A 16,802-nucleotide genomic window follows, 5' to 3' on the forward strand; every position below is an offset into this window, starting at 1 on the left:
GTTTAGGGCATCATGTATGATACCCTGGGAGATTTTCAGACCATCACATGCCTCTATATAAGTCGTAAAAGCCTAAAACTTAGCACATCTTGTGTGTAAGGCGTGGAGGGTAGGAATATTCAAAACACAGTATCAACTTGATATCTTGCTGAAAATAAATACCTGGATGAACCTTACAAATGTGCAACAAATTTCTACATACAAAAAATAGTAATACTGTTTAATACTCTAGAGTCCAATTCACTTAGACTTGTTATTGACCTATGCAAATTTATGACACAATTATGCATTTATATGCCTAGATATTTAGCTCAACACCAAAACATTGTTAGCCTGCAAAAGCAGATGCCTTTAGCTGTTTGCGAAACAACTCGTTATTTCGAGAGTGGCTAGAGGCGTCTGCTTTCGCGGGCTAAAACCTTGTGTTGGAGCCAGTCGACCTTTAGTAGATAGATTTCTGCGTCATGTTATTTGTAACAGCACTTTAGTATTCAAGTAAAATTGTTTAATCCTAAATATCTCACTTCTAAAACTCCAAGAATAAAACTCCAGAATATTTTCCCTCTTTTGCTTCATCTACAATCTGTACCACCTAGCAAAATCTCATTTTTGACCAATCAGTGTCCTTTTTTTTATGATTACCTGTAAATTATTTCGCCTGTTTTTTTGTTTTTTTTTTTTATAAAAAAAACTTATAAAGATAACTTACGAATTGCAATAAAACTGCATTTCTAAAGATCGAGTCATCGATCGTAAATAGCTCAATAAAACAGCTATACAATCGAGCAAACTAAAAATAAATAAGTAAAAGCCCTCTACGACGAAACAAACACGACAAATCCAACTTTAGCAGTTTCGAGATGTAAATCTGACTCTTGCAAAAGCGCATTGTTTATTGAGTCCAGAGTTGCTCCCCCGGTCTTTTCCTCTGGAGTTAGCTCTTCCGTATCTGAATTATTGTATTTTGAGTGAGTTCCATCGCTTTCTTCTGATTTTAAGCCATCACTCGAATAACAATCACGCTCTTCATTTCTCAATGAAGTAAGAACCTCGCAGTCTTTCGTGACTTCTTCGATAAACGAAGTTGGAGACATATGCATTATTTCTTGGTAAGAAATCAGTTCTTCAGGATTTGCACTCTTAATGTCGTCGGTGACGTTAGAAGCCATTTAGATTTTTCACACATCTGAGCACAGAACTGACTTTTTCTGCCTTCTTCTTTCATCTAAAACGTCTGTTATACTAAAAGAATCCTGTAACAAATCATTTAAGTGAGCTAGCAGTGTACCTTGATCTTGTATATTATATTTTAACGCAGTCAGTTAGTCCTCGTTTCGTGTTTATAAACACAGCAAAGCATCGAGCAAAAACCACAGGAGTACCACAATGTATTTTTTTGCCGCGTCACGTGAGGTGCCATGGTGCCGTGCATGCAAAACGTGACTTGTGCCTTTTGTGAGTTTCCAACACAGTCTACGGAATAACCTGAGTATCAGGCCCTCCTATGTTTCTATCGCGCCGGCGAGAAACAACTTTTGAAAAATAAAATCGCCAGATACTCAGGCTATCTACAGAACAGATGCTCATTTGCATAAACCACTGTCCGGAGTCCTCGATTCCATGCGACGCTATTTCCTTAAGTCATCGTTCCACAGGGATGAAATAACTTATCAAGCTTTCTACCTAGCTCAATGATAATAAACCCAAGCCTGTACTTGAGCAAAGCTTTGAAACATTTCAAAATTTAGCGTGAGCAATTTTTCTAGACGAATTTTTTTCAAGAAACGCACTAAAAATATCGATATGATGGAAGAGAGCTTCTGAGGTGAAATCGACCGAACAGTGCTTGGGGGTTAAAGTTAGAAGTTAGATCGCCAAACTTTGTAAATCATTCACATTAACGTGATAATTTCTTAGAAATCTTGAAGATCGGATGTATTGGTTCTTTCCTTCACTAAAATTTAAAACATTTTTGTTCACAACAACACACAACAATTTCAATGGCGCTACGCCTTTAATTAATTGGCATTGATCACCTCTTAGTTGGCTCACGGGGGTTTACAGCAACCTAGCATACGGTTAATGTAGCAAAGGCTGTCTGATTTGCAACCATAGCTAAAAATGGGTCTTTTAACTTTTTTTTTCACTAACCTTTTTGGAGCACTGCAACATGCACTGCGTGGTTTAAAGTAGATTTTAAACAAGAACTATCTCGATTTTAACCGCTTTAACCTGACAAATTAGGGACTATGGGTCACATGACAGTTTGGTGACTCTTGTCATAGAGAACCTATTTTGCAAGTATTTCTTTTTTTTGGTTAATATTCAGTCTACGGAACAGATGCTCATTTGCATAAGCCACTGTCCGGCGTCCTCGATTCCATGCGACGCCATTTTTTGTCATTTGTCATGGCCACAGCCCACGCTTTGACGAAGGTGATGTTTTGCGAAGTTTTATTACATTTATAACGTTAGATAGTATGCTCGCCTGTTATACTTTAAAAAAAAATATATCAAATATCATGACAATAAAGTATAAGGGTCAATTTATCTCATGTTAGCAAATCAACTTCCTAATCAGTTTTATCGATATTTTGAAGAGAATGAATCACATTAGAAAAGTTCTAACTTTCTAAATTTCTTATTTTTGGTACATCCACTCATAAGCAAACTTAAAAGCCGAGACTCAAAGCTGTTATTTTACTTAATCTGAGTGAACTCTGAGCACATATTTCCACCTGGTTTTAAAATTATTAAACGATTACGAGCTTTCATGGTTTTACCGTCTCCAAGCCCCAAAGCACGCATGTAATTATATTCTATATATCTCGAAAAGGCGTGGAAATCGCTGGAAAGTTTGTATTGGACGTTTGATAAGAATTCCTTCAGGAATATGTCTGGGAGGCCCTTATTTTTATTATGACCCTTTATTAAGAGCAAAAAGTCCTTCAATAGCATAGACATGCAACAACAGCCAATAATTATGTTTGCTTCTAAAAACATTTTTGATATAACATTTTTGTCATAGACTCGTTTTATGAAAATCATGTACAATATATGAATCTCCAACTAATAAACTATCGGTGTGTAAAAGATGGGCTCAAGATCCTAACGCGTTAAAAAATAGGAGGATAAATTCAAAAGTGTGTCGTTCACTCAGTCTCGACTAAATCTTTGTTCTAGCCGTAGAAGCGTGCGTAAATAGCAAAAATGAAATGACAAGTGACCGTGCATTCCAGCATGGCAACTGCGTTAAAAATTAACTTCCCTCTTTTTTCTCCAAAATTTCGTTTATTTGGACTAAATAAAATTTTGTTATTATGCGTGAACATTACTCTTTAGGATGAGGCACAATTTAGAAAATGAAAACGAATAAAACGCTCAAAATATAATTTTATTCACGTCCTACAGATTTTATGCTAATAAGTCGAGCAAGATTTTTATTGCAAATTTCCTCTTCGCATTATCATGGAGGCAAGACACCAAGAGAGAGGGTAGAAAATCAGCGAAAGATACCTCTTAAGCCTCTTTGAAGCTAGAAACATAACTTTTGGTACTCCGGCTGAAGAAGGGAAATGCCATTTATATGATAGTGTAGGTTGTTTCATTTATGAAAGTTTTTTTAACCAGCTTTTAAGCAAAGCGATTCAATCGAATCAAAATGTAAACATATGACCAATGATTGATATTAACAAAAAAAAAAAAACTTGCAAAATAGGTTATCTATGACAAGAGTCATCAAACTGTCATTAGACCCATAGTCCCTAATTTGTCAGGTTAAAACGGTTAAAATCGAGAGAGTCCTCTTGTTTAAAATTAATTTAAACCACGCAGTGCATGTTGCAGTGCTCCAAAAATGTTAGTGAAAAAAAAGGTAGAAGACACATTTTTATCTATGGTTGCAAATCAGACAGCCTTTGTTACATCAACCGTATTCTAGCTCAAAGGTAAACTTTGAGTAAAACAGCCTTCTAACTGAAACCCCCAAATGCACTGTTTGGTCGCATTTCTCCTCAGAAACTCTCTTCCACCATATCTATATTTTTAGTGCGTTTCCTGAAAATTTTTTTAAAGAATTCGGCTAGAAAAGCTGCTCACGTTAAATTTCGAAATGTTTCAAAGTTTGTGCTCAAGTACAGGCTTGGGTTTATTATCATTGAGCTAGGTAGAAAGCTTGATAAGTTATCTTATCCGTGTGAAACGATGACTTAAAATGGCGTCGCATGGAATCGAGGACGCCGGACAGTGGCTTATGCAAATGAGCATCTGTTCCGTAGACTGATTAATCATTGGTCATATGTTTACATTTTGATTCGATTGAATCGCTTTGCTTAAAAGCTGGTAAAACAACTTTCCCAAATGAAACAGCCTACACTATCATAAAAATGGTATATTCCTTCTTCAGGCGGAGTACCAAAAGTTATGTTTCTATCTTCAAATAGGCTTAAGAGGTATCTTTCGCTGATTTTCTACCCTCTCTCTCAGTGTTTCACCACCATGATTTATTGCGAAGAAGAAATTTACAATAAAAATCATGCTCGACTCATCATTAACATAAAATCTCTTGGACGTGAATAAAATTATATTTTGAGCGTTTTATTCGTTTTCATTTTCTAAATTGTGCCTCATCCTAAAGAGTAATGTTCACGCATAATAACAAAATTTTATTTAGTACAAAATAAACAAATTTTTGAAGAAAAAAGAGGGAAGTTTATATTTAACGCAGTTATGAGGGAATGCACGCGGTCACTTGTTCATTTCATTCTTTTGCTATTTACGCACGCTTCTACGGCTAGAACAAAGATTTAGTCGAGACTGATTGAACGACACACTTTTGAATTTATCCTCCTACTTATTTTAACGCGTTACGATCTGAAGCCCATATTTCACACACCGAGAGTTTATTTAGTTGGAGATTCATATATGGTACATGATTTTCATAAAACGAATATATGACTAGGTGTACCAAAAAATGTGTTTAGAAGCAAACCTAATTTTTGGCTGTTGTTGCATGTCTTTGCTATTTAAGGACTCATTGTTCTTAATAAAGGGTGCTACGGAAATCAGACCTCCCAGACAAATTCCTGAAGGAATTCTTATCAAACGTCCAATACAAACTTTCCAGCGATTACCACGCCTTTTCGAGATATTTAGAATATAATTACATGCGTGCTTTGGGGCTTGGAGACGGTGAAACCATGCAAGCTCGTAATCGTTTAATAATTTTAAAACCAGTTGGAAATATAGTTCTCTCAGATTAAGTAAAATAACAGTTTTAGCTATACTGTGAGTCTCGGCTTTTAACTTTGCTTATGAATGGATCTACCAAAAATGTGAAATTTAGTGAGTTAGAACTTTTCTCATTTGATTCATTCTCTTCAAAATGTCGCTAAAATCTGATTCATTAAAGAATTCTTAGGAATATAATTTGACATGAGATAAGTTGACCCTTATACTTTATTGTCATTATATTTTTTTGTTTAAGTATAACAGGCGAGCATACTATCTAATGTTATAAATGTAATAAAACTTCGCAAAACATCGCCTTCTTTAAAGCGTGGGTTGTTGTCATGACAAATGGCAGAAAATGGCGTCGCATGGAATCGAGGACACCGGACAGTGGCTTATGCAAATGAGCAAAAGAAAGTAACTATTCCTAGCTTGCAGTGGTACTCAATTTTATCTTATTTGCGAGGAAGTCCCAAATTATCCTGCGTAGCAAGCAAGCCCAAAGGGTTGGGTAAGAGGAGAGGAGACGAGGTGCGCGCGCTAGGGAGAGGGAACGATGAGGGAGGGCTCCCTTTTGTTGTGATATCTGATATGTTGATTAATAGTTAATTATTAGTTGTTGATCTTTTATATTGATTTCATTGGCTCCGGTAATTTGATTGATATGTATTATCACTGTTATCAGGATTCACGAGGTAAAAGCTAGGGCAACGAGTTATTCGGGGGATTTGGGACCTCTTTCCCAAAGTGTCAAATCAGACCAACCTCGTTCCCAGGGCCCTCTCTCTTTCCTGTCATTTGGGTCGGCGGAAAATGGCCCTGGGATCAGCCACTGCGTTCTACGTGTTGATTGGTCTGCGGCAGGGGCTCATTAGTAGGGGCAATCAACTTCCCCACCTTCTGGTGGTATATAGGTGTCACGGCGTTTCCTAAGATCAGGCTATTTTTAGACGCGCGGATTAGCCAATCAGATTCGACCTTTGTGTTGACGTTTTGGCTGGGCTCAACTGCAAGCGCGGTCTCAGACAAAAAGCTATGTTCTCTTCTTTAATATGAATCCAATTCTACCTACGACTTTGAATTCTAGCTTGTAATTCTTTTGGTAAACAAACAAAACCGACGGATGATGGATAAAAAAAAATTCTTCCTAACTGCAATTTGCGCGTGCAGCTTGACGTCACTCGCGCGCGAGATCAACGTCAACGTAACTGATTGGCCCTGTCGTGCGCGCGCGTCAAAAAATAGCGTGATCCTAGAAAACGCCGTGACAGTTATATAATACAGATGATTCCCCTTACTTTTATGAGCCCTTGTCTGCGGCAAAAAGGCTAATTTCTGCAAATTTTGCAGCGCAAACTTCAAAATAAACATCGAAAAAGCAGAGCTGCAGATTGACTGTTGAAAACCGTGTTTTGTACACAAGGGAATAACAGCCGATCCCCGGGCCATTTTCCCGTCGACCCAAATAACAGGAAAGGGGCCTGGGAACGAGGTTGAAATCACTTGGTTTGCTGCTGGCAGTTATTTGACTTGCACAATCCAGGAGTTGACAGACAGAATTATATTTGGTAGTTCTTTAGGGAAAGTTCATTTATTATCCTGAGGGAGGGGGGGGGAGCTTGAGAAATTTCCGAGGTCTAAAGGGGAGGGGGGGGGGGGGGGCGTCGAAAGTGTATGGATTTCAAAAAGGGGGGTCACTGATTTCTTTTGATGCTGTCTCTTCTATATAATTTAAAAAAAAAACGTAGGAAGAAACCACCGGACTGCCTCTATCTGCGGACCTTGTGGTCTGCGTCGACAGTTGATTGATTAATAAAACCTTTAAAAGAAAAAGGCGACAACAACGCAGATTTAAGTTTTTTTAGAAATAATTTTTAGAAAAGGCCAATACCTGCCTTCTTCAGGTTATAAAACATAAATCTGCGTTGTTGTCGACTTTTTCTTATAAAGGTTTTATATAATTTGACCAAGTGTCAAATCAGACTTCTTGGCTTAACTTGTCTCGGTTTGCGGGCAGTTATTTGGCATGCACAGGTGTCCAGGATCCGTATCAAGCCACGTTTCATCTATGGAATGCAAACCTGTATTAAACCACCCACATACCTTTTTTTCGTGGTTTCCGCTATTTGATACAGTTTATAAACTGCTTATGTTCTATTTTATGACCAATATTACGTGCCATATTATTAACAAAACGTTCTTATTCTATAAGCGCTCATTCTTCGTCATCAACATCTTCGCTCATATCTAATTTGCCCGTGTTCCTTTGACATTGTGTCGTTTGCTCAGGGGGGACCGAAAATATGGGGAATGTATAAGGGGGAAATGGAAAATTTTGTTCCTTCGGAAGGAGGGGGGGGGGGGGGACAACTAATTTTATCCATTACTTTTACCAAAATCCTCACGCCCCCTCCCCCCCTCGAAAAAAAATGAACTTTCCCTTATTGTCTCGTGTTGCCTGTGCTACCAGCAACTACAATTGGGCACACAACCCTTTCCCTGCATTCGCTCCATCCTTCTCTCCGGGTGCACAGGATCTATCCCTCATCTTCTCAAGCCCTTTGCGCTTGCTACGCAGGCTACTTTTAGTCTAGTGGGGCGGTTCTACTGAAACCCTAGCCCCCCCCCCTTGCTACAAGCCTGTCACTCAAAACAATCATGAAATCCAACAGTATCACCAGCCAAAAGCAGCTTTTTGTTAGATATTTTTTTCCTATCAGAACAATGATTAGTTGAATGAAGGCATAGCAAAATGCCATATGTTTTTATTGTTCACATTTATTAAGGAACAAGGAATAGAGAAAAGATAAAGTTAAAGTATTTTTTTATAAAATAACTTAGCTAACTTAAACGAAAATAAATTCTTCATAAATAACATTTGCTTTTAGATAATTTCTATATAAAACTTTTTTCTATATCTTAAACCGTAACTGCAAAGCTTGCCTTTGACTTTATTATAACTAGTTAATATAAAAAAATGCTTATTGTAGAATTTCTATTATCTAAATAAATGAATTAAAAACAACTTAACTTTTTAAACTTTTAAGTTAAAAATGATAATTAACCAATAGTCTTAGATATTGATGTAGCAGTCATTAACTATACTTTGTCTTTCCAAACTTATATTTTACATAAATGCCAGATAACCTAGTCATTATTGGGTTATATACAAATTTCAGAACAAGAAAAGCAAAATAATAGAAATTAAGGCACTTGTTCTACTGCAACAACTATCTGGGTTCATGGACATGTGTAGTTATCCCCTGCCGCATGCTCTGTGTTCTTTATTTGGTTCCCAAAGAATTTGTCAACACACCAGCATTGTGACTCCCTGCTACATTGTTCGAGCTGGAAATATCCTGTTTTGGGATCACACTTTGGGATGAAGATTCGTTTGTCGATGGGAATAGGCCAGCCATGAATAAGAATGGTATCTCCGATTGCCTGCTGGACTTGCCTAAAGCACCTACTGCTAGAAATGTCTTGCTTGGAGAACAAGGACTGACCTAACGAAAATGACCAGCAGGAAAATATTAGAAATACTCAAGAGCTTATTATTTACTATCTAGTCTTTAAAACCATCACCACCAAGAATTAAAATAAATCTGCTTCAGACTAAAAATCGTTTAACCAGATGAACACAGTCACCCCCACTGGTAAAAGAAGGAACAAGGGGATTAGATTTATTTGTTGAAATTATTGTATTATTTGAGAGATATAATTCAACTTACTTTCGTCAGACTTTGTTTTCTTTATACCTAAACAAAAAATGTAAAATTTTAAGTAAGTAGCAAATTTCCCAAGGATAAACCCATTCCCCAGTTCCTTTTCAATTCTCAAAAATTTTACTATGAGCACAAGAAATCAACAGAAAGACAATAGAATACGTCCCACAATTTTATGAAATGCTGCCTCCCTCCTCCTCTTATTGGGAATTCTGGATCTGCCCAATTTTCAAACATTTCTACTCTGATTATTAAAACTTGAAACCCAGATAACTTGAGCTCCCCCCTTACTATTTATTATTTCCATAATAACTTTTTATCCAGTTAATACTCAGCTTTTGCGGGACTCATGGAAGCTAACATATCTCATAAAAACTAATTAGATAGGTAACAAGTTCTAAACCTACTCGGCTGACAAATTGGTGGAGTAGCATCAAGATGCTTGCCATCAGGAGTGACACACCAGCAGCTGCCTACCGATCCCCAGCACTGGACTGGCTCATAGTATCCATTCTTTTCACATTTGGGGATGTATGCCCCAATAAGTGTCCCATTTGCAAGGACAGCTTGCAGTTTTTCTTGACATGGAGGAGTAATCGATTGTGTGTGATGAGGTGCTCCTTTGGGAGGTGCCGGAGTCATGTCCAATGCCACCTTTAGGCTGCTTCCTCCTGGAAATACAAAAAAGTATCAGATAATAAAGGCAAGTTTAAACAGAGGGTATCTGTGGTTTAAAACTCAAGATTTAAGGATACTGTAGACCCAAACCGTAACTTTCCCGATTGTCCCAGCAAAATTTCACACAATTGTGTCAAATTAAAAGAAAAATACCAACAATTTTTATAACATTTTAAAGCTTAATCACTACTCTTTCTTCCTGGAAAAGATATTATTGAAGCCTTCATATAATGCAACACTTAAGATTTTGGTGTAATTTTTCCACAGAAATCTAGAGTCCTAGATCTCTTGTCATCAAATGAGATACTATAATAATCTCATCCAAATGAAGCCATTTGGGCCTAATGGTATCGTTACAGGAAAGTTCATTCATTATCCTAAGGAGGGGCATGAGGATTTTGATAAAAGTAATGGATAAAATTAGTTGACACCCCCCTTTCAAAGGAACAAAATTTTTTATGCCCCCCCCCCCCCATTACCCAATATTTTCATGCCTCCCCTCCCGAAAACCAAAGAAAGAGGGAGCAAAGGAAGGAACGGCAATGACAATGTCGAAGGAACGCGAGCAAGCTGCAAGCTAGACACACTGATTCCGAAAAAGTGAAGGCACTCAATTTTTTCAAAATGCGACTAACACCAGGTTGCAACCTGATAATAGCTGACGCTATAGACGACATAAAAGAAGCAAAAACACTTTTCAATCTTCTCCTTGCAAGAAAAGCACAGCATGAGAAAAGAGAAAAGAAAGAGGGTGAGGAAGACAGTGGATCAGAAATGAGCGAGGATTTTGATGAGGGAGAATGAGCGCTTATAGCATTAAAACCATTAGTTCATATTTAGAGGAAACCATAAAAAGATGTATTTAGGGTATATACACATTGGCATAATGCATAAATAAAATGTGGCTTGATACATATTCTGGCACTCCGGGATAAGTAAAATCAAAAGTCTGAATTGACACTTCACAAATTATATAGTAGAGACAACACCCAAAGGAATCAGTGACCCCCCCTAAAAAATCCAAACACTTTCGACGCCCCCCCCCCCCTCGGGATAATAAATGAACTTTCCCTAAATCATGTGCTTGTGTGATACTCTGTTTTTAATCAATTCTTGGAAAGGACAAACTGCCTATAGTTCACATTGATTATTTAGAGTTGTTTCAGCACATTAAAATTACCCTTAGGTCAATAGCTGCATAGATTCGAAGTAAAATCAAGTCTTCTAGATCCTATCAGACAATAAAATACCTTTGCATGCCAGTTTGCATGCACGCTTTGTGTCAAATCTGTTGGCATTTCCACCACATCCACCATATGTGAATTTCTGGCAGTGATTGGCAGTTGCGTTGTAGAACCATTTGGTGAATAAGCCTTCACATAAGCCAGCCTCCTTGGGGAGTTGACAGAAATCTGGAAGATTCAAACGTGTTATTCTTCAATACAAATCTCACAGTAACACATTTATGATCCACTCACACCATGTCACATTTCCCATATATAGGACCAGGCAATCGATGTGGGAGAACTTGTTAAGGAAGGGGTGCGTCTTTAAATGATTGTGTACCTTGATTTATTATGGACCGCACTAGATTAAATAACGGATGTAACGTAACATATCAAGTTTGTCTAACGGAAGGAAAGCTTCGACTGGGGTGAGATGGGTTGCTGGAGCTATATTTGCAAAAATGGTGGTCGAATACTTATTACTTACTTACTTATAACGGCAAAAATAATTTCTGTATGCATTGTGTGACTGTTTAAACTAAAGTTAAATTAAGTAACTTACATATGTGTTCGAATAAAAATAGCAAAAGGCACCAAACTACTAGTGTCGTCTTTAGTAAGAATGTCTGACGACTCGTATTCAAAGGATTAGGCAAGTACTTTTTATCTTAATTCGTAGCGGCTTAACTGGAGCTATTTTTGGAATGACAAGCAGGCTATCATCATCGTTTCTTACCCTGTTGTTCCTTGATTTCATCTGAGAAAACACTTTTCTGATAGCTTTCTTGCAGCTTAAAGTAACAACAATAAACTCAGATAGTTCCTAAGGAACTCAATACTAGTTTAAGAACAAATCTTTTCTTACAAGAATCGTGAAGAGAAGTAACGTGGAACAAACGCGGAGTGCTCTCGCCGCCATCTTGATTCTTGTAATCTGTTGTGTTTTACTGCGTCACAGCTATATATGGGGCTGCGGGAGCAATTCCGGCCTCACCCCTCCCTCGGGAGTATCATAAGTGACGTGCGTCTCCTAAATAGCTCTCTTTTGAATTTTATTTACAGCTGAATGATGATGTATTAAATTACAAAAATCTCAAAAGGTGATGCATGCAATGCAACGCTGACACAAAACTCTTTTCCGCTTAGTTTTTTTTGGCTCGAATTCCAGCCCATTTTTGTAGGCGCAGTAAATAGATGGATAATAAGACTTTTCCAGATAATTTAAATGTGGCTCTCGAGAAAACATAAATGAATAAAATGATATTTAGGTAAAACTGGAAAATATTATCTATGTACGTACCCAGGGGCAGCGGTGAGGTGCCAAAAGTGTGTGTGTGTGTAGGGGGGGATTCGACTTATACTTGTAACGCTCGGTACATTTTAAATCCCGCGTTTATAAAAACACATCCACTCAGAAAAGTGGGGGAGGGAGGAACGCCCCCCACCCGGCCCCTCCCCGTCCTCCACTCCTAGGGCATCGAGGTTAGCGTGACGAGGCGCGAGAACGAGGCAGGACAAGTCTTTAGAGGGGGAGGGGAAGGGGGCGGCAGAGGAGGGAAAGGATGAGTCCCAGAGGATGGACAACGCTTCGTGAGTCAGAGCTTTTTGGCGTTTGCCCCCTCCTTCACCCCTCATATACAATGTACAAAGGATTTCAAAGGGCTCCAAGTAATTTTATTGTAAACCCATTTACAAACAACGTTAACGAACTTACTTAATAACAGCAAGAGAAAGAAAGAAAGTAACAGCAACCTTTAACAATTCTTATATGATCTTGTTGTAAAGATGATGGCTAAATACTCTCTAGAAAATGTAGCTCAATAAAATTTAAAAATAGAATTCTAAATATAAAAAGTTTATATCATATATTACTGTTGCTTCACAGCTCTTCGGCCTCCCGCTCGTTAACGGTGTTGTCAGCTGAAAAAAGAAGAAAGCATTTCTGTATATTTAGCAAACACTACTGACAAAGGGACCCAACCAACGTGTGTATGTCATGGAAATAAAGAGTGATGAAATTGATAGTAATTGTAGAACTCAAATCGCACTTTGTTCCAACTTATACATTTTACCCTCAATAACTTGAATTTCTTGCTAACTCTCGCTAAAATAACTTCTGTTTCCCTTGTTTTACATTTCTCTACCCCCGAAAACCCCAAACTATTTTAAATTCAGGTTATGATGAATCCTCTTCATCTCAGAACGTTATAATTACTTGATTCTAGAGTTTGAGGGAAAATGTACTTGTTGAATTGAACTGAATATTAAAACAAATAGCAGAGCACAGGCCACCTTGACCTTCATCCCCGCCACGTTGAATCCGCCACTAGATCAATTATTTACGGCGATTATTTAGTTACGCATTTAAAGTTAGGTTCTCTCCCCTACTCTCCCCAGCCCCCTAGTAGACGCCCTCCTCCCCTTTTCCTCTCCCCCTGGATCCGCCCAGTCGTATTGCCCTTCTGGCACGACAGCTAGACTCTCCCCTCCCTCCCCTTGCCCTTCTTCGTCCCCCTCCCCCTGATTCCGCCCCTAAGTACTAAAGACACTTGGTATTGCCCTACTGGTACGACCCCTAGACTCTCCCCTCCCCTCCCTCACCTTGCCCTCCTTTATCCCCACTCCCCTGGGTCCGCCCCTGATTACTTACGGCACTTGGTCATTCCCTTCTGGTACGACCCCTCGATTTTGCCGCCATTGCGGTCCACGCACCAGCAGTACTCCTCGTCAAGCTTTGTGTGGCATTGCGTGGGGTTGTAGAACCCGTCCGAGTCACAGTGCGGGATGAAGTGTCCGGGCAGGGGTACCGGACGGCCACGCTGAAGAAGGGTCGGCACACCCTTCAGTCTGGCCAAACATGGGGGCTCTAGAGATAGCAATAGCCAATTATTTAGTTATAAGGGAAGATAAGGTGTATAGCGTTTTCAAGGAAAAAGTAAACCACAAGAAAAAAAAAGGTGTCAATGATAATGTTGTTCCCTAAGAAACTCGATGCCTGCACACAAAAAAGGATCTCAATGCGCGACGGTCGCATGACAGATTAATTTCAATGTCTCAAACTACTGTGACTAAGCGTTTTACGTTTTAAAAATAGGAAAACCGCGTATACTTTTTTCCACCAGTTGGGTAGTAAACTTATTTCATTCGGATGGTAACGTTTCTCGTATGTTACCTGGCTAATTTTCATAAACTGTCAAGCTGGCCACGGCACCTCACGTCCTTCTGTAAGTGTATCGGTAGGTAAAAGCCGTGTAGCCAGCCTTTACAGAAGGGCGAAGGTTGCTATATTGTTTGTTAAGATTGTAAAGATCTGCCGTCCACACCGAATTTGCTACCCAAGCTAGAAATATAACAGTGGACAATAACAACGTACCAATTGGGAAGCATTCGCAGAATTCCAAAAGAGAGAATTGTCCATCCTTTGTAGCGTCGCATTTTTCGAAGAATTGAGTGATGCAGTTCTCATTTGGGATCTCCTTAACCTCGGCGAGCTCCTCTGGTCCCAGCACGTGATCGCCGTCCTTGTCCAAGAAGTGGAACATGAAGTTGATTGGCTCACGACATTCCTGATGAGAGTGGCCTGGGTAGAGGCGACATGAGCATATGTTATCGTCACGTGAACATTAAGCCAGCCCCCAAGTGCGACATCACGTCAACATCAATACACAAAAAATCGCATATGCCAGGCTTTCTCAATTGTCGAATCAATTTCAATTTTCTATGTTGTACCATTTGCTTTCTCGTATTAGTCCTTAGGTTGTACCAGGGCTTATTTCGTTATCAGCCTTAATGTTGTACCAGTGATTATGTCGTACCAGTGATTATGTCGTACCAGTCATTATGTCGTACCGGTCGTTATGTCGACCAGTCATTATGCCGTACTGGTCATTATGTCGTACCAGTCATTATGTAGTACCAGTCATTATGTCGTACCGGTCGTTATGTCGTACCAGTCATTATGACATACCGCATGGGAAAGGCACATGAGCTTCACGGATATCCATTTTAGGGAAGATAGGTTGGTCCACAGGGTGACCAGCTTTTCTGGATTCAGTCTTGATATACTCCGCCCGCAGTACATGGAACCAGTCCAGCAGTCGTGCGCCCAACGTTGCATTCTCAAAACGAGTGCAGTTGTCTGTCAAGGAAGATTGACTAAATTACCCGTATCACCATTACAACTCTGTAATATTTTAACAGAAAAACATGAAAATTCCCACCAGAGTCAACACCATAATGGAATGATCAATCCAATGTTTATCACCATCATCATTGTCGTCGTTATGATCATCATCGGTTATCATATCTTATTCAGCAACACCATCGCTCTCATCAATGTATATTCGTGATCACCATCGCCACCACCATCACCATCATCGCTATTAACATCACCACCACCACCATCACCATCGCCACCACCATCACCATCATCGCTATCAGCATCACCACCACCACCATCACCATCACGACCACCATCACCATCACCATCACCACATTATGCTTGACTTACGGTCGTCAATGATATCCATTCCGTGCTGCTGAATTACTTGCATCTTCTGTTTATGGAAATCATGCTTGTATTTTTGCCATTGGTTCCACTTCTTCACCTTCTGCGAAACGACCGGTTCCTGTGAAAGCGAAAAACGATAACTAGGTCAATCGTTATGTATTTGGTTTGAAAATATCCCTTGTAATTTAAAAGACGAACAGCTGCATCAACATCATTCTCGGAAACCCGGGGTTTCTTCTGTCGTACCGTTTAGAACAAGATGCGTCACCACGAGAATCCAGCAAGTACTATACAAAAACCTTACTTGTTTTACAAATGATGGGGGCCCTGTGTAATTCGAACGTTGCCTTGCAACTATCCATACCCTAATATCATCCGTAACCAAGAGATCATGGTCTCTTGACGTACCCTAATTAAAATTGCAGTTATATGTAAATCTTAAGCACAATCTATTTGCAATCATTGGCTTCGCGCCCTCCATCAAAGCTCCCATGTTTGATCTCCGTGGTCTAATGAACGATCTATTTCTTATGACTCTATATTGCAATGTAAAGACACAACAATAAAATGAAATAGGGTACCGCGGGTTTTTCGACCTCTTCTTCCTCCTCGGGTTCCTCGCGCTGAGCTTTCAACACCGGTCTGTTATGCTGAACCATCTTACTTCCCTCTGAAAATTCAATCATTTACAAAAGGGTCAGTGAGTGGTTGAAACAGGTGTAGCGAGGGATAATAAAGATGCGAAGGACAGACAGACAGGCAAACGGACAGACAGACGATTAGAAAGGCAAATGGCAACGGTCAAACAGACAAAAAAGCAGACGGACAGGCAAACAAGAAGGTGGACAGACGGACAAGCAGTTGGACAGACAGACAAAGAGGCAGATGGATAGACAGACAAAGAGGCAGAAGGATAGACAGACAGACAGGCAGACGGATAGACAGACAAAGAGGCAGACGGATAGACAGACAAAGAGCCAGACGGATAGACAGACAAAGAGGCAGAAGGATAGACAGACAAAGAGGCTGACGGATAGACAGAAAAAAGGCAGAAGGATAGACAGACAAAGAGGCAGACGGATAGACAGACAAAGAGGCAGACGGACAGACAGACAAAGAGGCAGACGGATAGACAGACAAAAAGGCAGAAGGATAGACAGACAAAGAGGCAGACTGATTGACAGAAAAAAGGCAGACGGACAGACAGACAAAAAAGGCTGACGGATAGACAGACAAGAGGCAGACAGACAGACAAAGCGGCAGACAGATAGACAGACAAAGAGGCAGACGGGTAGACAGTAAAAGAATCATATGGATAGACAGACAAAGAGGCAGACGGACAGACAGACAAAAAGGCTGACGGACAGACAGACAAACAGGCAGACGGATAGACAGACAAAGAGGCAAATGGATAGACAGGCAAGAGGCAGACGG

At 39.6% G+C, this 16,802-nt stretch overlaps 2 protein-coding genes across 3 annotated transcripts; both read right to left on the bottom strand.

Moving 5' to 3' along the window:
- Positions 1 to 7,961: 7,961 nt before the first annotated feature.
- On the bottom strand, positions 7,962 to 11,853 carry LOC5521946 (papilin). Of its 2 annotated transcripts, XM_001641659.3 has the most exons (6): positions 11,724 to 11,853; positions 11,595 to 11,649; positions 10,883 to 11,044; positions 9,362 to 9,625; positions 8,961 to 8,987; positions 7,962 to 8,735 (listed from the first exon to the last, which is right to left on the bottom strand). In XM_001641659.3, the coding sequence occupies exons 1-6, from the start codon at positions 11,775 to 11,777 to the stop codon at positions 8,470 to 8,472; spliced, it is 828 nt and encodes a 275-aa protein (XP_001641709.2). In that variant the 5' UTR covers positions 11,778 to 11,853; the 3' UTR covers positions 7,962 to 8,469. The 2 variants fall into 2 exon arrangements, with proteins under 2 accessions (XP_001641709.2, XP_032223067.1); XM_032367176.2 differs by lacking the exon at positions 8,961 to 8,987.
- Positions 11,854 to 12,510: 657 nt separating this feature from the next.
- On the bottom strand, positions 12,511 to 16,038 carry LOC5521944 (testican-2; the record flags this gene model as incomplete). The annotated part of the gene is given in 6 exon segments (XM_048733219.1): positions 12,511 to 12,778; positions 13,509 to 13,724; positions 14,232 to 14,438; positions 14,826 to 14,996; positions 15,369 to 15,486; positions 15,950 to 16,038. Coding segments are annotated over 6 exon segments (842 nt in total), but the record flags the coding sequence as incomplete, so codon positions are not given.
- Positions 16,039 to 16,802: the final 764 nt, after the last annotated feature.

Source organism: Nematostella vectensis, chromosome 10 (assembly GCF_932526225.1).
Source record: "Nematostella vectensis chromosome 10, jaNemVect1.1, whole genome shotgun sequence".
Taxonomy (NCBI): domain Eukaryota; kingdom Metazoa; phylum Cnidaria; class Anthozoa; order Actiniaria; family Edwardsiidae; genus Nematostella; species Nematostella vectensis.

Bases quoted from the DNA above. Each gene is read 5' to 3' on its own strand.
- LOC5521946 (XM_001641659.3), bottom strand. From the start codon at position 11,777: ATGGCGGCGAGAGCACTCCGCGTTTGTTCCACGTTACTTCTCTTCACG. The intron at 9,626-10,882 runs GTATTTTATTGT...TTGTATTTCCAG, and splicing joins ATGCAAACTGGCATGCAAAG to GAGGAAGCAGCCTAAAGGTG. The intron at 8,736-8,960 runs GTAAGTTGAATT...CATTTTCGTTAG, and splicing joins GAAAACAAAGTCTGACGAAA to GTCAGTCCTTGTTCTCCAAG.